The 22,179-nt window shown below is 48.2% G+C and overlaps 1 protein-coding gene across 2 annotated transcripts in view; it reads right to left on the bottom strand.

Annotated features, from left to right (window-relative positions):
- The window catches only part of LOC140398364 (serine/threonine-protein kinase PAK 4-like), a 127,018-nt gene that overhangs the window by 87,393 nt on the left and 17,446 nt on the right, over nt 1–22,179 (bottom strand). Inside the window, exons 2-3 of one of the 2 annotated variants that reach the window (XM_072486986.1) lie at nt 14,958–15,197; nt 9,325–10,014 (exon numbers count right to left, since the gene is read on the bottom strand). In XM_072486986.1, coding sequence (XP_072343087.1) covers nt 9,325–10,014; nt 14,958–15,164 — 897 coding nt within the window. In that variant the 5' untranslated portion in view covers nt 15,165–15,197. Of the gene's footprint in view, nt 1–9,324; nt 10,015–14,957; nt 15,225–22,179 lie in introns of those variants that run through there. The other variant, XM_072486978.1, reaches the window with a different exon arrangement.

Below are 22,179 nucleotides of genomic sequence, written 5' to 3' on the forward strand. Positions count from 1 at the left end.
ACCTATTAAGCCAAGATTTTAGTCACCTAATTTATTTGACTTGTTGACAATTATATTTGCCAACATTCCTGAGAAGTGCCTTGGGATATTTTCTGAAGGTGCCAAATAAATGTACGTTATTCTCAGTCTGTAACATGTCTCTGAACATTTCCAATTAACGCACGGTTTCATTTGACAATTTCTCTTTCCAATCTCTCCGGGTTAGTTCCCACTTTATTTCACTGAAATATTTTCTTGCCCATGTTTCCTTGATGCACCTCTACTCTGAGAGTACTCATCTGTCCCATTTCAGGTACTGCATTTTCCTTCTCAAAATAAAATAATTGTCTGCACTGGATCTATTATCCACCTGCCCACTCGTTTAACCTGTCTTTTTGCTATTGACCAGAAATTTAACTGGATAAATACTGTTGCTAAGAGAGGCTGGGAGTTTTGTGGTGAGTAACTTGCCTCCTGACTCAAAGTCTGTCCACCATCCACAAAGCATAAGTCAAAGAGTGTGATGGAATGACCTTCACTTGCCAGATGAGTGCAGCTTCGACAACAGTCAATAGGCTTGGACAAGCTACCCGATCAAAGTAGCCTGCTTGACTGTTGCCCCTTCAGCAGCTTAAACATTCACTCCTTCCACCAGCGGCACACATTAACAGCCCTGTTTAATCCGCCAAGGCGCCTTAGAAAGTATCTTCCAAATCTCTACCACCTAAAAGGGCAATACCACCAGACTCATGGGAATAGCACTACCTGAAAGTTACTCTCCAGTTACACACCATCCTCACTTTGAACTGTATCACTGTTCCTTCACTGTTTCTAGGTCAAAATCCTGGAACTCCCTCCTGAATGGCACATACAGTGGGCATATCCAATGGTCACGCTGCGCCCAAAAAGCAGCTCGCCATGATATACCCAGCTCGAAACGCCTCATGAGATCCAACACAATCTCGCGAGACGTTGCGATGTAAGTCCCGCCCATTGTGGGTGGGATCACTATTTTGCAAATCTGCATATTAGCATATTAGAGCACAACAGCTAGTCTCACTTTAATGTGCAGATTCCCGAGATACCAGAGGCATTGGGATTCATCCCCTTTGTCTCAGAGATCTCAGGCAAGTGCTTCAGCGCTAGTCTCCACTATAGGGACCAGATGGTACGGCACTCGTGGGGATCTCCCAGGGGATGAGAGGCCCCCAGCTGTGTACCCTTTGAGCAGGGTGGTGCTTGATGTGATAAGTAAGTTGGTTCAATGTTGACTACAACTGGATGCAGTGAAACTAGAAACAGGCTTCTGACACAGGAGATGGTCCAACACTGTTTTATTGAACTTCCTGATTGCAGTACGTAGAATTTACAGTGCAGGAGGCCATTCGGCCCATCGAGTCCGCACCGGCTCTTGGAAAGAGCACCCTACCCAAGGTCAACACCTCCACCTTATCCCCGTAACCCAGCAACCCCACCCTAAGGGCAATTTTGGACACTAAGGGCAATTTATGATGGCCAATCCACCTAACCTGCACATCTTTGGTCTGTGGGAGGAAACCGGAGCACCCGGAGGAAACCCACGCACACACGGGGAGGATGTGCAGACTCCGCACAGACAGTGACCCAAGCCGGAATCGAACCTGGGACCCTGGAGCTGTGAAGCAATTGTGCTATCCACAATGCTACCGTGCTGCCCTACATAGTCTGCTGTGAGTTGACACTCTATCAATCTAACTGATAACCTCCTACTGGCTTGACCAGACTAACTCTCTACCTCATGGTGATAGTGCTCACTGGCTTGTGCACTCTTACTATCTCAGTAGCTGTGTCCTGTAGAGAGAGGGAGAGTCTTAATGCCCTGTGTGCTTTATAGTGGTGGTGTCCTGTTTGGCGATTGGTTGTTATGTGTCGTGTGTGTTCATTGGTTATCCTGTGTGTCAATCACTGCCTGTCTGCATCTCATTATATACATGAGTGGACATTATGACATCTCCCCTTTTTGAAGTAAATTTTGGAACGTGGCGATATATATACATGCATGATTATATACAAGTGGTGAGTGAATGAACATATGTACATGGGAAGGTGTCGATCGTGCAGATACAGAGCAAACTGAACAAAATTTACAAGATTTAAGTCTATAGATTCAGTCTTTGTGGTGGGCGACGAATTCTTGTCAAACGTCTCAGAGGTGGAGGGGGGGACGCTGGCACTTGGACAGGCGGGATTGCTGCCATGTCGATGGCCTCATGGAGAGGCGGGATCGCTGCCAGATCGGTGGCCTCGTGTTGCGAGATGTCCGAAGGAGGCATGATAACATGCGGAGAAGTGTGGCCAGGCGGTGGGCAGGGAACTTTTCGTAGCGCCCTCCTGTTGAGTCGCAGAATGGAGCCATCAGCCATTTGGACAACGAAGGGCCTGGGGGCAGCCTGCCTGATGACAATAGCTGGGGCTGACCAACCTCCCTCAGGCAACTGGACGCGAACAGCATCGTCTGGAGCCAGGGCTGGTAGATCCTTGGCATGAGCATCATACATGATCTTCTGCTGGTCCCTGGATCGCTGCACTTTCTGAAGCACCGTGAGGCGGTCAAGGTCTGGAACATGGATGGCTGGAACAGTCGTCCTCAGGTTGCGGTTCATGAGCAGCTGCGCCGGAGACAAACCAGTCGACAGAGGGGTTGCCCTGTATGCCAACAGCGCCAGGTTGAAGTCCGAGGCTGAGTCTGCAGCCTTGCACAGCAACTACTTGATAATATGGACCCCTTTTTCGGCCTACCCTTTTGATAGCGGGTAATGGGGACTGGATGTGATGTGACTGAAGTGATAGGATCGTGCAAAGTCAGACCACTCTTGGCTGTAGAAACATGGGCCATTGTCACTCAATACTGTGAGTGGTATGCCGTACCTGGCAAACGTCTCTTTGCAGGCTTTAATCACTGACTTGGATGTGAGGTCCGACAGTTTCACCACTTCCGGGTAGCTGGAGAAGTAGTCGACCAAGAGCACGTAATCACGCCCATTTGCGTGAAAGAGGTCTATCCCCACCTTGGACCACGGAGAAATCACGATCTCGTGCTGTTGCACTGTTTCCTTGGGCTGAGCTGGTTGAAACTTCTGGCATGTTGTGCAGTTGAGGACCGTGTTGGCAATGTCCTGGCTGATGCCAGGCCAGTAGACTGCCTGCCCAGCTCTGCGTCGACATTTTTCGACCCCAAGGTGACCCTCATGGATCTGTCTGAGCACCATGGCTTGCATGCTTTGGGGAATGACGATTCTATCTAGTTTAAGAAGGAGCCCCTCGACAACCGTTAACTCGTCCTTAACGTTGAAGAACTGGGGGCAGTGCCCCTTTTGCCAGCCATGGGCAAGATGTTGCATCACGCACTGCAGTAGAGGATCTTTGGCAGTTTCTTCGCGTATCTGGACAACTCGTTCATCAGTGGCTGGGAGTTGCTGGCACACACCTGCACCTGTGCCTCGATATGGTGAATGAAGTCGCCCGGTTCACACGGCATGGTGATGGATCGGGATAGGGCATCCGCAACGATCAGCTCCTTGCCCGGTGTATAGACGAGTTTGAAGTCATATCGGCGGAGACGAAGAAGAATTCGCTGCAGCCGAGGTGTCATGTCACTTAAATCCTTCTGGGTTATGTGGACTAAAGGCCTGTGGTCTGTTTCCACCGTGAACTTCGGCAGACCGTATACGTAGTCATGAAACTTGACTATTCCTGTCAGGAGACCCAGACACTCCTTTTTGATCTGGGCATACCGTTGTTCGGTCGGAGTCATGGGGCTGACCAACCTCCCTCTGGCAACTGGACGCGCCCCTGGAGGCATATGCCACTGGAACCCAGGACGAGGAATCGTCTCTCTGGAGGAGCACCGCCCCAATGCAGTCCTGGCTTGCGTCTGTGGATATCTTAGTATCCTTGGTTGGGTCAAAGAACGCCAGTACTGGGGCTGTGGTGAGCTTCGCCTTCAGCTCAAGCTACTCCGCTTGATGTGCGGAAGCCACTGGAACACTGTCGACTTTTTAACGAGATGCCAGAGGGTCGTGGTGTGGGATGCCATGTTGGGAATGAATTTTCTGATAAAATTTACCATCCCGAGGAAGTGGAGGACCGCCTTTTTGTCCTCTGGTGTCTTCATGGCATTGATTGCCAGCACCTTGTCGGCGTCAGGTTGCACACCTTGCTGTGAAATGTGGTCACCTAAAAACTTGATAGCGAACCACCCAAACGAGCATTTGGCCCTGTTGAGCTGGAGGCCATTTTCATGAATCCTCTGGAAAACCTGTTTGAGGCGAGCAATGTGATCCTCGGGCATCGTGGACCAGATGATCACGTCGTCCACATAGACTCGCACCCCCTCGATGCCCTCCATCATTTGCTCCATTATGCGATGAAATACTTCGGAAGCTGCTATGATACCAAAAGGCATGCGGTTGTAGCAATACCTGCCGAACGGAGTGTTAAAAGTGCACAGCTTCCGACTGGACTCGTCCAGCTGAATTTGCCAGAAGCCACGGGAGGCGTCCAGCTTGGTAAAGAATTTGGCGTGAGCCATCTCACAAGTCAATTCTTCACGCTTCGGGATGGGGTAATGCTCTCGCATGATATTTCGATTCAGGTCTTTGGGATCTATGCAAGTGCGGAGTTCGCCAGAGGGTTTCTTGACACAGACCATGGAGCTGACCGAGTCTGTGGGTTCCGTGACCTTTGAGATGATGCCCTGACCTTGGAGCTCTCGTAGCTGCGTTTTGAGACGATCCTCGAGAGGAGCCGGCACCCGGTGTGATGCATGGATGACTGGGGTGGCATTTGGCTTGAGCAATATCTTGTAGCGATATGGGAGCGTGCCCATCCCACCAAACACACTGTGGTATTGTGTGAGAATGTCGTCTATCTCAGCCTGGAGATTCGCATTGGGCAAGGCTGTCGCCGGTGTCGAGGACATGGCATGAACTCACTGTACCAGATTTAGGAGTTTGCATGTGCGAGCACCGAGCAGGGATGCCTTGTCAGGCCGGACGATCTTGAATCTCAGCATCGCCTTGATTTCCTTGTGAGAGACACCTAGCTGACATGACGCACTGGCAGCTATGGCATTACCATTGTAGTCAAGGAGCTGGCAGGCTGGTGGAAGAATGCTAGGTTGGTGTCGGATGCTGTCGAGGTCCGACTGTGATATGAGGTTCGCAGACGCGCCAGTGTCTAATTTAAATCGGATGCGAGACTGGTTGACCGTGATGACGGCACACCACTCGTCGTCAGGATCCACAGTGAGGATCGAAAGGCAATTGGCAGGCACGGTAGAGACCCACTCGCGTGTGGTGATGATGCCCGCCCGATATGGAGACTTGAGGCAGTCAGCATCAGGGTCCATTGGGCTGTCTGGATCAGAATCCTATATGCCTTGTCGTACGCAGCAGACACGTCTGCGCTGCAGCTGGGATCGCTGGCTGGTGTTCGGTGGAGCAGACCTGCAGAAGGCATGCCTTTGGCTGGACATTGCCGCTTTAAATGGGCGGAGCCACAAATCAGACACGTCATGACGCTGATGTCAGCACGTTCTGTGCGCCATCGCGCATGCGCAGTGCGGTCGGCCGACGTTCGCGCATGCGCCTCAGGGTCTTCGGCCTCATCGTCCACCCGGTCGTGGCGCGCATGCGTGGGGACCCGGGAAAAGCGCACAAAATGGCCACTCTCCTCGATGCTCAGGCCTTCTAGTCATACACCACTGTGACTTGGAAATACATAGCCGTTCCTTTGTCGTTTCCTGCAAAAATATTGGAACTCTGCCAACGCTGCATGGACTGCAGGAGATCAGAAGGCTGTTTAAATTTATTCACAAAGGGAAACATCTTTCCTATCCAAGATGGCGCCGGAGCGTGGCGACTCTCAGCAAGTTCTTCCCCACAGATCCGCTTCCCATATTTTTTTCATGCATGGAACGATCTGCCTGGATTGTACGCAGAACAATACTTTTCACTGTACCTCAGTACACGTGACAATGAATCTAAATCTAATCTAATCTAAGGACATTAGGGATGAGCAATAAGTGCCGGCCTAGCCACTTACAACCACATTCCAAGGGCAAATCAGAAGAAAAAAATCCCTCCGCCTCCTCTAGAATTCTCCAGTTTGTCACGCCTCCTTAATTTGGTATAATTCACCAAGCTCAGTATTTTCATTTTAATACATGTACTATATCCTCCCCGTGTGTGCGTGCGTTTCCTCCGGGTGCTCCGGTTTCCTCCCACAGTCCAAAGATGTGCGGGTTAGGTGGATTAGCCATGATAAATTGCCCTTAGTGTCCAAAATTGCCCTTAGTGTTGGGTGGGGTTACTGGGTTATGGGGATGGGGCGGAGGTGTTGACCTTGGGTGGGGTGCTCTTTCCAAGAGGCGGTGCAGACTCGATGGGCCGAATGGCCTCCTTCTGCACTGTAAATTCTATGATAATCTATGATTTTATTTATGTTTTAACATAGACAACAATGACAATGTCCTATTTACTCCCCAACCCTGTTAGCTCCAAGACCTTTCTAAATGTTTTTTTCATTATGCACAGCCTGCTTATTTGAATGCATGGTACCGTTAAATTTGTTTGTGCAGCCACAGTATCTGAAAAGGGATAACTGGTGAGTAGGATGCAAAGTGCCTTTCAGAGTGCAAGAGACATGCAGGTTACTGAAAACAATGGTGGTGAGCCTTCTGTAGTGCTTCTTGGTTGTTTGGCTAAGATCAAACATAGGATCAAGTGAGAGATTGTAATGCCTGTTCTTGTCAACTTGGATCTAGTATGTCTCTTTTCTGGTGGCCAATGAATTGGATTCAGTTCGAATTGATTGTTGGAGCAAGCAAAAGGATAGATTAGGGGCTTTCCCCACCCACTTTGTGCATTGGCTTTGTAACCCTGAGAATGGAAATGTTTTTTTTAACTGAATGGTTTGTTCAGATCATGGGACTGGAGTCTCATGTCGGTTCTTTAGTAAGAGCATTAGTAAATCAGTTGAGGTTTTGCAAGAGCAATAGAATCATAGGATCATAGAATGATTCAACCCATTGTGCCTGTACCAGCTCTCTGTATGAACCATTCACATAGTTCCACTCCTCTGCCTTTTCCTCATAGCCCTGAACATTTTTCATCCTTAATTAATGACCCAATTCTTTTTTGAAAACCATAATTGAATCTGATTCCACCGCACTCTCAGGAAGTACATTCCAGATCCGAAACATTTGCTTTGTTAAAACATTTTTCCTCATGTTGCTATTGCCTCTTTTGCCATCACCTTAAATTGGTGTCCTTTGTTTTTCAATCCTTCCACCAATGGGGACATTTCCTCCCTATCTATTCTGCACAGACTTCTCGTGATTTTGCAAACTTCTATCAAATCTTCTCATAATCTTTCCCAAGGAGAACCGCTCCAGCTTCACCACTCTATCTCGGTATCTGAAGTTCCTCATCTCTAGAAGCATTCTCGTGAATCTTTTTTGTACCCTCTCTAATGCCTTCACATCCTTTCTAAAGTGTGGTGCCCACAACTGGACATGAAACCCCTGTTAAAGTTAAAGTTATGTTTTATACAAGTTTAACAAAGTTTCTTGCTCTTGTACTCTATGCCCCTATTAATAAAGCTTAGGGAACTGTATGCTTTATTAACTGCTCTCTCAAGTTGTCCTGTCACTTTCAATGATTTATGCATATATATGCCCATAACTTCTTGGTTCCCCAGCATTGCATTTAGGGGGAACCCCAATGATGAACTGGGGAATTCCTTTAGGAAGTTCCCACGTAAGGGTTTACCCCTCAATTCTCCAGAAGTGTTAACTTCCCCTGGACAATTGCACTGGGTTGGGAACCGTCTGGCAGAAGCAATTTAAATCACTAACTTCAGATGGTTCTGCCAGTTTAACCCTGATAGTTACTCTGGAAGAGTTAGAAGGAAAAATAGCACTTAGAACTGCAGACTAACTATTTTTAATGCTGGACCTAACGTCGCCTCACACATTGCACACTCATGACTCCACCCTCAGGGAGGGATACCTCCCCCCCAAAAAAATTAGATACTCTAAATAAAAAATAAAAAATTGTACCCTTTAATTTACATTGTCTCTATCTACCACACTTCGCACTTCTCCAGGTTCGATTCCCGGCTTGGGTCACTGCCTATGCGGATTCTGCACGTTCTCCCCGTGTCTGCATGGATTTCCTCCGGGTGCTCCGGTTTCCTTCCACAAGTCCTGAAAGATGTGGGGCTGGATTCTCCCAAAATGGGACTATGTCCCCACGCCGGCGTAAAAACGATGGTGTTTTACTCTGAAGGTTCCTGGGAAAAAGTGGAGTAGATTCAATGTCCTGCAGGGGGCTATCAGGGACCCAGAGTAGTTCACGCAGATTTAGCTGTGGTATGGGCCTCCGCACTTCCGGTTTTGAGTCTGCGCATGCGCACAACGGCAGCCTCCAGGGACCGCACTGAGCACCATGGTGGACTCAGACCGCGGAGGCAGACAGAGAAATTAGAATCCCCTGATCGGCCGCGCGCCCGAAGATCTAACCCTGCCGATCTGTCCCCCAGCCGCCTATAAGGCCCCCCCCTGGTGTCCGATCACCCCCACCCCCGCACCAGGGCAGCTGCGGACTGAGTCTGCAGCTGCCACGCGAGCATCCCGACCGTCGATAGCAGGTTAGTTCCACTCCGTCAGGAACTCGGCCGGTCGGGAGTGGAGGATCGCTGGGCAGACCTCTGACAATGGCCACCTCCAGCCGCGCGAGTACTCGGCGATCACACCGATTCTCAGGTTCCAGAACAGTGCCGGGCCCGATTTCGGCGTCAAAATTGGAGTTTCCGCCCCCGCGCCGAATGCAAATTCGGCAGGGGGCTGCGGAGAATCCAGCCCGTGCTGTTAGGTGAATTAGACATTCTGAATTCTCCCTCAGTGTACCCGAACAGGCGCCGGAGTGTGGCAACTGGGAGTTTTTCACAGTAACTTCATTGCAGTGTTAATGTAAGCCGACTTGAAACTTAATAATAATAATCTTTATTATTGTCACAAGTGCCCACTTGTCTGCCGATTACGCCAACCTGTCAATGTGCTTTTGTAGTTCATCACTATCCTCACAGTTCACAATGCTTCCAATGTTTTGTGTCATGTAAAACTTTTGAAATTGTGTCCTCTACACTGAAGTCTCGGTCATTATTACCACCAAATATCAATGGCAAACAAGATCAGTTTCAGAGCAAGTTGACATAATCAATCTCAAAGAAATGTAATGACCTGGGGTAAACAGATGCACTGATGTTCATCAGCTCAAATGCAAGCAATTCCAACTTCCTTACCTGAGTTTGGATGACTGATGTGACTCCTGCTGAGGTGTTTGGTGAGGGGTCTGCTGCTGGACTGGTGTTGAGTGGGTGTCCTGTTGTGCCACGCTCTGGAGGGTTGAATGAGGAACACGGCCTCAAGTCTGAGCTGCGCTCTCGCGCCCACTTTGGGCTGGTCTGGACGAAGAAGCAAGAGATGGGTCTCCAGCCAAGACTGTTCCTTCTCCCCGGTCTCAGATTGCTCACCACGTGTGGCTGGGCAAGACCCGCAGTGGTTCCATTCGGTGGGACAGTGGCGTTCTGGGGTTCAAGTGAAGGACTTGGTATATGATGGATAGAGTCTGCCCTCTGTCGTTCATATTCCAACGAGGGGATGGACAGGTTCTGGGTTGACTTGTTCATGCAAACTTCATCCCCATTTTGGAGACTCAGCCTAGCTGTGGAACTGCCATTCTCTCCTTTACTCCTTCCGTGGTGACCTCTGGAAAAGATCCTGCTCCACCGTCTTGTGGAACTTGGCTGCTTTTGCAGCATCTCTTGGGCGCTGTTTTCCTCGATCCTCTTCAGTGAGTGCTCTTTCCTCTGGGACGAACAAAGAGTGTTTCTCCGTAAAGAGTTGGATCTTGTGACTGAAAGTTTCTGCAGATCAGACAGCAGCCCCGTGATGCAGCCATTAATTCCAGGCGTGTTTCCACGGACGATGGGCTGTGCAAGAAAATACAATCAAATTAAGAAGGGAAACTTGCATCGTAATCAAAGTCAAAGGTCAAGCAAAAGTCTGTATTTGCATTTCCAATCCATGGGGCAAAATCAAAAATTCAGCTTTCAGATTGGTTTGTTTGAATTTTAAAAAGCGATGTTGCTGAGTTATAACTAATTAGAAACTGTCTGCTCAATGGCCTACAATAGACCAGGAGGAATGTGCTCAGTGAATTTTAATAGATTACTTCCTATGCAAACAGTCAGTTCTTTTCTTATTTGGTTTTCCAGTTGTTAGCCACACATGAAAATCCACGTGACTTCCCCAACCAACAGAGAAACCCCCACAGGACGAGTCTCTGATTATTCGGTACAGAGATGACACTCTCTCCCTGCAAGTACACATATTAAACCCCACAGGGCGAGACTCTGATCGGTACAGAGTGAACATTCTCTCCCTGCAACGATGCACTCACTTGCATAAATCCCTACAGGGCAAGGCTCCGCTCAGTACTGAGGGTAAACGCTCTCTCCATTAGAGACACACATCACTACATAAACCCCCACAGCATTTGATCAGGACAAGTAACTATTTACCTTCCCCAACCCTGACATCAATTCTCACACATGCACCGTTGTGAACTCACCTTGACCTCTCCCCTCACACTTAGATTGTCAGTTGCTAACACTGACATTGATTAAAAGCGAGATTGCATGCTTCACTGATGATGCTGAAAAAGGACCAGTCTCCTGGGTCGGGGTATGCTGTGATACTGAAGCCTGTGACACATACACATTGTACTATTCCACACTGAGCAATGAGGTGTCAGTACTTGAGCAGCCCTCCAATCCTTGCCTAATCCTCCTACCACAGGCATGAAGCATGAGGAAAGCAACCTGCGTCACTGCAGAATTCACACTAAATCTGAGGTTGCTCCACCACCAATGGTCCAAATAAAATGAAAAACCTTTCTGATGAAAGACTCTCATCAGCCCTTGCAAAATTCATCAACACACACTTGCACAGACTTGCACACTCACACATACACACACACATATTCACATGCACTCATACATACACACTTATACACTCATATCATTATACATGCACAGACTCAAACATGCTCATAACTCATACACTCGCAATCTCCCATACTCACACTGACTCACTCATACAGGCAAACCTGGACTCATGCCCTGAGATTTCCACACACATTCACACATCCATACTCACTCACACTAATACACTCCCACACTCTTCCACTGACACACATTGATACTGCCACACACTGACCCATGTATCTCCACACACATGCCTAGCATTCCGTACCCCTGTATTTTTAGCATGGTGGGTTCTTGGTTCCTGCCAACTCCAAGAACCCTGCTGCCATTTTACCCTCTAACAAGTGTTGGTTGGCATAAGGCGGGACCTTAAGCCCCTCAATCAGGACAAAGTCCTGCCTTGGTAAGCTGCCAGCCAATCCAATCCCTCCAGTAACAGCACTGGAGTGGCCAGAAGAGGCACTGCATGGAGCTGCCTGAGCCTCAGACACAAGAACTGGAGGTCCAGGTATATGTCAGGGGTCCCAAGGCAGGAAAGATAGAGAAGGAGAGAGAAGGATTGAAGAGTCGCAAGCGGGGTGAATGGGGTGTTGGAGGATAGGCCGGGATGGGTGAGGGAAATCCACAGGGCACTGGACCTTACGAGGATGGCACCCCCAGTCAAAAGGGGGCTTCTGAGGGCTCTTTCTCTCCTTCTCCCCTCGTGCCACTCACCCCCCCCCCAACCTTCTCGCACAGGATCAACATTTGTTCATTTCTGGGTTTACCCCTAAGCAGTCATCCGCCCACCAGCCTAAATATCAAGGCTGGATGAGAAATGGCCCTGAAGTGGCCACTTAAGGGCCTCAATTGGGGCAAGGACAGGCTTCCTGTCCAGGGCCCTGTTTGTCCCAGTGGAAGATCGCCGTGTGGTCAAGGTGGGTGGGAACCCGGAGGGAAACCTGTCCGTCCAATTCATGCTCACCGCCCCGCCCCCCTCCTCGCATCTCAGAATCCACCGGAAAAGACAGTGCACGAAGAGACATAGAAACATAGAAAATAGGAGCAGAAGGAGACCATTCGGCCCTTTGAGCCTGCTCCACCATTCATTATGATCATGATTGATCATCCAACTCAATAGCCTAATCCCACTTTCCCCCCATATCCTTTGATCCCCTTCACTGTAAGTGTTATATCTAACTGCTTCTTGAAAACATACAATGTTTTGGCCTCAGCTACTTCCTGAGTAACAAATTCCACAGGCTCACCACTGGGTGAAGAAATTTCTCCTCATCTCCGTCCCAAAAGGTCTACCCCGTATCCTCAGACTGTGACCCCTGGTTCTGGACACACCCACCATCAGGAACATCCTTCCTGCATCTACCTTTAGGATTTTATAGGTTTCTATGAACTCCAGTGAATACAATCCTAACCGATTCAAACTCTCCTCATACGTCAGTCCCGCCATCCCAAGGATCCGTCTGGGAAACCTTCACTGCACTCCCTCTAAAGCAAGAACATCCTTCCTCAGATAAGGAGACATAATATTCCTGGTGTGGCCTCACCAAGGGCCTGTGTAATTGCAGCAAGACATTCCTGTTCCTGTACTCCAATCCTCTTGCTATGAATGCCACCATACCATTTGCCTTCTTTACCACCTGCTGTACCTGCATGCTTACCTTCTGTGACTGGTGTATGAGGATTCCCAGGTCTCATTGCACATTCCCCTCTCCTATTTCATGGCCATTCAGATACTAGTTTGTCTTCTCGTTTTTGCTACCAAAGTGGATAACCTCGCATTTCTCCAAATTATACTGCATCTGTCATTCATTTACCCATTCACTCAACTTGTCCAAATCACATTGTAGGATCTCTGCATCCTCCTCACAGCTCACCCTCCCACACAACTTGGTGTCATCTGCAACATTGAAGATAATTACATTTTGTTCCCTCATCTAAATCATTAATATATATTGTGAATAGCTGGGGTCCTCGCACCAATCCCTGCGGTACCCCACTAGTCATTACCTGCAAATTTGAAAAAGACCCATTAATTCCAACTCTTTGTTTCCTGTCTGCCAACCAGTTTTCTATCCATCTCAATACAGTAATTTTACACACTAATCTCTTAACTGGGGCTTCGTCAAAAGCCTTCTGGAAGACAAATATACAACATCCACTGGCTCGCCCTCATCAACTCTGCTAGTTACATCGTCAAAGAATTCCAATAGATTTGCCAAGCATTACTTCCCTTCGTAAACCCATTCTGACTCTGTCCAATCCTGCCACTATTTTCTAAATGCTCTTCTACAAAATCCTTGATAATGGATTCTGGAATTTTCCCCACTACCGACGTCCGGCTGACTGGTCTATAATTCCTTGTTTTCTCTCTACCTCCCTTTTTAAATAATGGAGTTACATTACCTACCCTCCAATCTGCAGGAACTGTATCATAGTCTATAGAATAGTCATAAATTACCACCAATACATCCACTATTTCTAGAGCCACTTCCTTCAGTACTCTGGGATGTAGATTATCAGGCCCTGGGGATTTATCGGCCTTCAATCCCATCAATTTCCCCAACACTATTTCTCTACTAATATTGATCTCCTTCAGTTCCTCCCTCTCACTAAACCATGCGTTCCCCAACATTTCTGGTATCTGATTTGTGTCCTCATTTGTGAAGACAGAACCAAATTATGTGTTTATTTGCTCAGCCATTTCTTTGTCCCCTATTACACAATCCCCCTGTTTCCCTGTATGATCCGCTGGCCTCTGTTTACTCTGAGCCTCCTTCGCAGCCAGCTGAGCTTTTTGTTTCTGCTCGCCTCTTCCAATGTCCTTCCAAACGGTCAGCCTCCAGAGGTCATGGCCATCAGTGACTGTCTCCCAGTTGTCACAGTCTTGGAGTATACAACCGTCATCCATTCAATGAACGTGTCCCAGACAGTGCAGACATGTTGATTTAACAATGCGTGTCTGCTGATGGAATTAACATACTCCAGGACGACTGAGTTGGTGACCTTGTCCCATCAAGAGATGTTGAGGATATGTTTGAATCAGCGAATAAGGAAACTGTTCAGACTTTTCTCCTGCCTGGCACATGTTGTCCAGGTCTCACCACTGTTGAGAAGTCCACTGAGGACGCTTGTTTTTTTTTAAATTTAGAGTACCCAATTCATTTTTTCCAATTAAGGGGCAATTTAGCATGACCAATCCACCTAGCCTGCACATCTTTTGGGTTGTGGGGGTGAAACCCACGAAAACACGGAGAGAATGTGCAAGCTCCACATGGAGGATGTAGGCTTGGTTGACTCGCAATTTAGTGTTCTCAATCAGGCTGCTGTTGTTCCACTCACTTGCTCAGCTTGGAACATGCAGACCCTTGCTCATTCGCCCATGCATACTGACAGGCACAAATACTTACATGCACTCACACTGAAACTCATCATTGAAAAATATAACAGTTTTGGAGCCGGTAAGAAACTTGGTTTCAATTCATGTTATATTACGATAGCAATTAGATTTAGCTTACCAAGGGTTAACCGACAGATGCAAAGTTTTTGAACTTCACAACTCGAATGTTAATTAGACAACAGTGGGATGCTGTTCACGACTTTGCACAGCAGTTAAACCCTGGTGATGGACGAGTTCCCTGAGGGGAATATCAGGCAGGCCTGGCATCCACTTTCACGTGTTACATGTTTTCAGGCACGGTGATTTATTCGGTTTTTCTCTTTGGCATACTGTCCCTTCCCTTTAATTGTTTACCTGTTAGATTCCTCAACCTCAGTGCCCCTCAACCACACTGTCCCTCGGCCCCTCATCATCCATATCCTTCATCCTTCACCCTCATACTATTCCCTCACCTTCAGTGCCCCTTACCCTCAGTGCATGCTGGCCTTACCTTTAGTGGTGTGAGATCCACTGGTGTAACCCGGGATGGATCCACCAAGGGTTTGGGCCGTTTTACGCTCTCTGCCAATAGCCCGTGCCACTGCTGGGGCAAGCCAACAAATTTCTCGTCTTGTGGGTCAAAAGAGGCGTGGACATTGTGCTGGAAGTTGAGAGGAGATGAAATCTCCAGTCGATGGGCTTTCCTCTTCTTCCACATATCGAACTGGTGGAGGGAGCTTCAAGGACGAATCTGTAACGCGAAGAGACTGAGGTTAGCTGCATATTGGGAGGAATGAACAAGCTGGGGCTGGGGAACTGCCAGCACATTACCAGGTGCTCACATTCTTTGGTCTGCCTGTCTCTGAAAGCAACCAATGGTAAACAAAAATGTGCAGCCACACCTCATAGAAAGCTGCAGCCAGCAGCATTACAAAGGGTGATTTTTAAAATTACAGACTATCCCACTGTCAGTCTGTGGGTTCAGCACTGAACTGAACTGTTCTGAAGCTAGATCAGAGTGATGTGCCCTATAATGGCAGCGAGTGCATTTCCCACAAAAAGCCATTCCCAGCCTCCTTTCCAAAAACATTTTGTTTTCCAAAAGATACTTTATTCACAAGATTTGTAAAAGCAGGTGACAGAACAGTTCAAACTTGCCATTACTGAAAGTGTACTCGCACTCAGTTTCTGTCAATCTCGTATGTGGCATTCTGAGGTGCTCACAACCCTTATTATTGTAGGTTACATTGACATACACATTTCATGTCAAACATTCTCTGGTGCGTACAGCCCAAAGGGTATTACACAGGATTAAATGAACTTTGGTGGGGGCCTGTCTCTGGCCCCTCCCTATTGAGCTTTGCTGCAGCTGCCCCAAGCTTTGGTGTGTCCTTCAGCACGGAGCCCTGCACCTTGGAACTCAAATAGAATCGTAGAAAATTTGCTGCACTGGAAAACCCAACAGGTTTTGGGCAGACCAATGAGTGTCTTTTCCCAAATTGATGATCCTCCAACAGCAGTTGATGTTTATCGGTGTGGGTCACTGGGAACAGGCCATAGAGCGCAGACTCCCGTCTAATGGAGTTGCTCGGTATGCAACTTGACTAAAACCCACGGCATCTCTTTCCAGACCTGTTTTGCAAGGGCAGGTTCCAGAGGAAGTTGGCAACAGTCTCTTTCCCCAGTGCAGCTTTTTTTTTAACTAAAAATATACTTTATTCATAAAATCTATAATAAACCTTACAGAACATTTCGGATTGTCTTGACTGTATATTTCCATCAGAGTTACACATTCCCTTGACTTTCTTCCATTCAATTGGGATGACATTACCCACATATCCCTCTTTACGTTACAATTCTTTCTTAAATATTTACATTGTCATGTTTCTTTTATACATTGGAGTGTTAATGACCCAGACCGAGGGGGGTTTACACTGCTACCCGCCCCTCAGTGTACATTTGCTGGTAAGACCTTACATAGTGGTCTTTCCCCATTGCGCCTTGGCGGCAGCTGCCCCAAGCTTGAGTGCATCCCTCAGCACGTAGTCCTGGACCTTGGAATGTGCCAGTCTGCAACACTTGGTCGAGGACGGCTCTTTGCACTGGAAGATCAGCAAGGTTCGGGCAGACCAAAGAGCATCTTTCAGCGAGTTGATGACCTTCCAGCAGCAGTTGATGATTGTCTCAGCGTTTGTCCCTGGAAACAGTCCGTAGAGCACAGAGTCCTGTGTCACAGAGCTGCTCGGGATGAACCTTGACAAATACCACTGCATCTCTCTCCAGACCTTCTTTGCAAAGGCACATTCCACAAGGAGGTGGGTGACCGTCTCATTTCCCCCACAGCCACTCCGAGGGCAGCGTGCAACGGCGCAGAGCCTTCGGGTGTACATGAAGAATCTGACAGGGAGGGCCCTTCTCACCACCAGCCAAGCTAGGTCTTGGTGCTTGTTTGTAAGTTCTGGTGATGAGGCGTTCTGCCAGATGACTCGGACAGTCTGCTCAGGGAACCGTCCAACGTCCTCCACCGTCTCCTTTTCCCTGAGGGCCTCGAGGACATTACGTGCTGACCACTGCTCCAGTGCAGCTTCCTCGAGGGCAGCATACAGAGGCAATGAGCCTGGAGGAAGGGTCGGACAGCGAGGGCCCTCTCACCACCAGCCAAGCCACATCCTGGTGCTTGTTTGAAAGTTCTGGTGATGGAGCATTCTGCCAAATGACTTTGGCAGTCTGCTCAAAGAATCCTCCGACAGGATGCAAGACCTTTTCCTGCAGAGCCTCGAGGGTGTTAGGTGCAGACGGCTCCCTGATGGGCTTGTGATCAAAAGTGTTTTCATGCACAAATTAATTCAAATAGGATGGGTCCAATTAAATGGGGGATTCTGCAGTAACATGACCAGACCTATCCCTCCCAACACTGGGACAGATAGTATTTCAGCTCATGGTGGCACTTGGTGTGTGCACATCAAGGGTGCGATCTACCAGCCACGCAGCACCTGAAAAGCAGCGCGCCACAGGGCAACGTGGCTGGTGACTGCCGGCCGACCCCACTCCCGGGATCTACCCAGCTCACCATGCCTCGCAAAATCTAACGTAAGCTTGCGAGACATTGTGGTGTGAAGCCCGCCCATTGTGGGCGGGATCACTTTTTGGCAAATCTGCATATTAGAGCAAGACAGTTAGTTCCCTGAGGTAAGCACGGCATTGATATCTATCCCCTTCGGCATGGAGATCCTCAGGCGAGCGCTGTTCAGTCCTGATCCCCACAAATGGGGATCAGAAGGAACTGCACTTGTGGGGGTCTCCCAGAGGATTGGAGGCCCCGAGGTGCTAGCTCTCTGGGCAGGGTGACACCCTGCCACTGCAGTCCAAAGATGTGCAGGTTAGGTGGATTGGCCGTGATAAATTGCCCTTAGTGACCAAAATGGTTAGGAGGGGTTGTTGGGTTACAGGGATAGGGTGGAAGTGAGGGCTTAAGTGAGTCGGTGCAGACTCGATGGGCTGAATGGCCTCCTTCTGCACTGTATGTTCTATGTTCTTGTTCTATGTTGGTACTGCCAGAGGGTGCCCAAGTGGCACTGGCAGAGACACTGGCAGTGTCAAGCTGACATTTTTGCGCAGTGGTGATAAGGCCCAAGGTGTCTTGTGCACATGGGGTGGGGAGGGGCGTGGGGAGGGACGAGGACCCTCTTACTGGCGAGTTGGGGCTTTGGGGGAGTTCGGGGGATCAAGAGATTAGGAAGCCATTTTTAAATTTTGGCGAGTGGCGCTCCTCAGTGCAGGAAACAGGACTGAGTGGGGCCTCGGCCACGCATTCCCTGCTGAGGCCCCATATCTAACCGGAGTCACGTTAGATACATTGTGTTTGTCGGCGCTGCGAGTGCCGGGAAACACACGGCTAAACATGCTCACTATGGAACATAGTTTCCATTTGTTTCAATCGCATCCAAAGAGTCTTCACATAGCTTCATGCAGCCGCACTGATCTGGCCAGCAGGATGAGAGCGATGCCAGATACACTTTTCCCTTCTTTCTGCAGAGATTTGTAGATGGACATTTTCAATCTCCAGATAAAGTGGAAGATGGATGGGTGACCACCCTAGCATAAGACCATAAGACCATAAGACATAGGAGCGGAAGTAAGGCCATTCGGCCCATCGAGTCCACTCCACCATTCAATCATGGCTGATTTCAACTCCATTTACCCGCTCTCTCTCCATAGCCCTTAATTCCTCGAGAAATCAAGAATTTATCAACTTCTGTCTCAAAGACACTCAATGTCCCGGCCTCCACCGCCCTCTGTGGCAATGAATTCCACAGACCCACCACTCTCTGGCTGAAGAAATGTCTCCTCATCTCTGTTCTAAAGTGACTCCCTTTTATTCTAAGGCTGTGCCCCCGGGTCCTAGTCTCCCCTGCTAATGGAAACAACTTCCCTACGTCCACCCTATCTAAGCCATTCATTATCTTGTAAGTTTCTATTAGATCTCCCCTCAACCTCCTAAACTCCAATGAATATAATCCCAGGATCCTCAGACGCTCATTGTATGTTAGGCCTACCATTCCTGGGATCATCCGTGTGAATTTCCGCTGGACCCGCTCCAGTGCCAGTATGTCCTTCCTGAGGTGTGGGGCCCAAAATTGCTCACAGTATTCTAAATGGGGCCTAACTAATGCTTTATAAAGCTTCAGAAGTACATCCCTGCTTCCATATTCCAAGCCTCTTGAGATAAATGACAACATTGCATTTGCTTTCTTAATTACGGACTCAACCTGCAAGTTTACCTTTAGAGAATCCTGGACTAGGACTCCCAAGTCCCTTTGCACTTCAGCATTATGAATTTTGTCACCGTTTAGAAAATAGTCCATGCTTCTATTCTTTTTTCAGGCTATGGGTCAGACCTGCATCACGGAGAGCAACACAGAAAGTGTCTTGCATCTGATGACTAGGTTCTTACCTGCAATGGAGAGGGACTATCCAGCTTTGCTATAGCTACTCGCTCCTTCCAGTTTTTGGCACACACCCCGGCACCTCAAAACTGTATCCCAAATACCTACAGTTAGTCTGAGCTGACAGTGAAGGGCACAAAGGCCCAGTTCACAGAAAACACAACCTCCCTCTTGCTATGGTTTACTTTTGCTCCCAAGGCCTGTTTACACTGGTCACAGATGCTCATCAGTCTGAGCACTGACAGTGGATTTGAGAAGGAAATGGCAACATCATCCAGAGACAGGGAGGCTTTGGTCTGAGGGCCTTTGTTGCCGGGGATCATCACCCTTCATCTGCCTGCATCCTACCTGATCGACTCAGCACGAGGTTCAACCCAGAAACAAGAAGGGGCGAGACGGCAGCCCTGCCTGACTCCCTATTTGATCGGAACGCTTTCCGGTTCTCAAGCATTAACTGAAACTGCGCGACTGATTATGTGGAGCAGAAGCATTCAATTGTACATTCCCTCCCCAAATCGTATTTTGGTGTTTTGGAAAGCACACCCATCATGGAGGTGTGTGATGCCTGTTAAAGGCCTCCAGGTCCAAGCTGATGATATCCACCTTCATGTCCTGTATGTAGGTGATTGTATCCCTGAGTGGAGCAAGTCTATCAGAGATCTTACTGCTGGGTACAGTGCAGGTCTGATCAGAGTGGATCAGCATCTCCAGGGCAGACTCGACCCGATTGGCTCTGTGACCTTGGACGTATTTTGTAGTTCACATGAAGTAGTGAAATGGGTCACCAATTTCTCGTTTGTTCCCTTCTCCCCCTTATGCTTGCACCTGAAGGTGATGATGCTTTTCTTCATGGATTCTGGAATGTTACTGCCCAGAACAATGCTCTCATACACTTCCAGCATGTCAGGGGCAAATCCAGACCCAAAACATTGGCCAGTAAACCATTACTTGCACGGGTTTCGCTTGTCTTGAAAGGCCTGACGCAGTGGTCAGAATTTTTTTTTTCTTTCTGAGGGGTCTTTTTGAGATTTTCTCAAGGGCTCTTTATTCATTTTGTTTTTAATTTTCAGGGGCTCTTTAGATTAAAATTTCATGTTAGCAATCGAACTGTACTCGGAGCAGGAATTTGCAAATTTGTTCTGGGCTGCCATTAAAGAATATTAAACAAACAAGACACTCGGTTCTGGGCAGGTGGCCAACAACAATTAAACAGTTTTCCTTCATTCACCACCAACCATTCTCCACCTCCCCAACCCATTATCCTCCTTCAGTTGCTCATATTAAAGCACACTCAAACTCTGAAAGGTTGGGCTTTTCTGGATCAACTGGACTCCCAGCTTTTTCTACACGGCTAAACGTTTTTTTAATTCCAGTATATAGACAGGCACTTCGAGAGCAGAAACATTTAAAGAAAAATCTAAGGGTAACAGAAAAAATTGGAACCCCCTCCAAATGTTTTTCTTCTTCTACCCCAGATTTCTGTACCTTAAACGTTACTCCCAAAATAATTTATCAGACAAATATAAAGGAGGGAGAAAGCCATTGGAAAGAATTGAATCTTTTTCCTTTTTAGTCTGGCCCAGGAGGGTTTAAAAGGAAAAAGGTTGTTTAAAAAGCATCAGGTTCGAGATTATATACATCCATGAAATAGGCTGTAAGTGTGAAAGTGAGCAAAGTTGCATGTTTTCCACAACCCCTCTCTCTCACCCTGAAACGCATCCTTCTTCCCCAATCCTCTCTCCTTCCTCAGTGTCACTCTCTCTTCCTCCCGTCTCTCTCACATTCACACACTCCCACCCTCTTCCTGTCTAATAATAATAATAATCTTTATTAGTGTCACAAATAGACTTATATAGGGCCGGTTTAGCTCAGAGGGCCGGTTTAGCTCAGTGGGCTAGACAGCTGGTTTGTAATGCAGAACAAGGCCAGCAGCGCAGGTTCAATTCCCGTACCGGCTTACCCGAACAGGTGCCGGAATGTGGTGACTAGGGGCTTTACACAGTAACTTCTTACTTGTGACAATAAAAGATTATTATGATTATTATTATTATTAAGTTACTTGGCACCCCTGATGGTGGGGATTTTTGAAGAGGCGATAGGGAAGGGGGTGTTGCCACAAACCTTCGGGCAGGCGTCAATTTCCCTGTTGCTAAAAAAAGATAAGGATCCGATGGAGTGTGGGTCATATAGGCCCATATCACTTCTGAATGTGGACGCAAAAGTATTGGCGAAGGTACGCGGGTAGGCTGGAGGAGTGCCTCCCAAAGGTGATAGGTGAGGATCAGACGGAGTTCGTGAAAGGGAGGCAGCTCTTTTCAAACATTAGGAGGGTTTTGAACGTCGTTAGGGCACCGGCGGAAGGGAAGGAAACAGACGTGGTTGTGGCATTGGACGCCGAGAAGGCGTTTGACCGGGTAGAATGGGGGTACTTGATGGCAGTTCTGGAGCGGGTTTGGGATTGGACCAAGATTTGTGAACTGGGTAAAGCTACTATATAAGGAGCCGAAGGCGCGTGTCCGCACAAACAACATCAGCTCGAGATACTTTTCTCTCCACCGTGGGACTAGGCAGGGATGTCCTATGACCCCCCTGCTGTTTGCATTCGTGATTGAGCCGTTGACCATCGCATTAAGAGGTTCGGGGGTATGTAAAAGGATAGTGCGGGGGGGTATAGAGCATAGGGTGTCCTTATATGCCGATGACTTGCTGTTATACGTGTCGGAACCGAGTGTGTCGATAGGGGGAATATTGGAGCTGCTTCGAGTGTTTGGGTCTTTCCCGGGGTAC

This window comes from Scyliorhinus torazame, chromosome 2 (genome assembly GCF_047496885.1).
Source record: "Scyliorhinus torazame isolate Kashiwa2021f chromosome 2, sScyTor2.1, whole genome shotgun sequence".
Taxonomy (NCBI): Eukaryota; Metazoa; Chordata; class Chondrichthyes; order Carcharhiniformes; family Scyliorhinidae; genus Scyliorhinus; species Scyliorhinus torazame.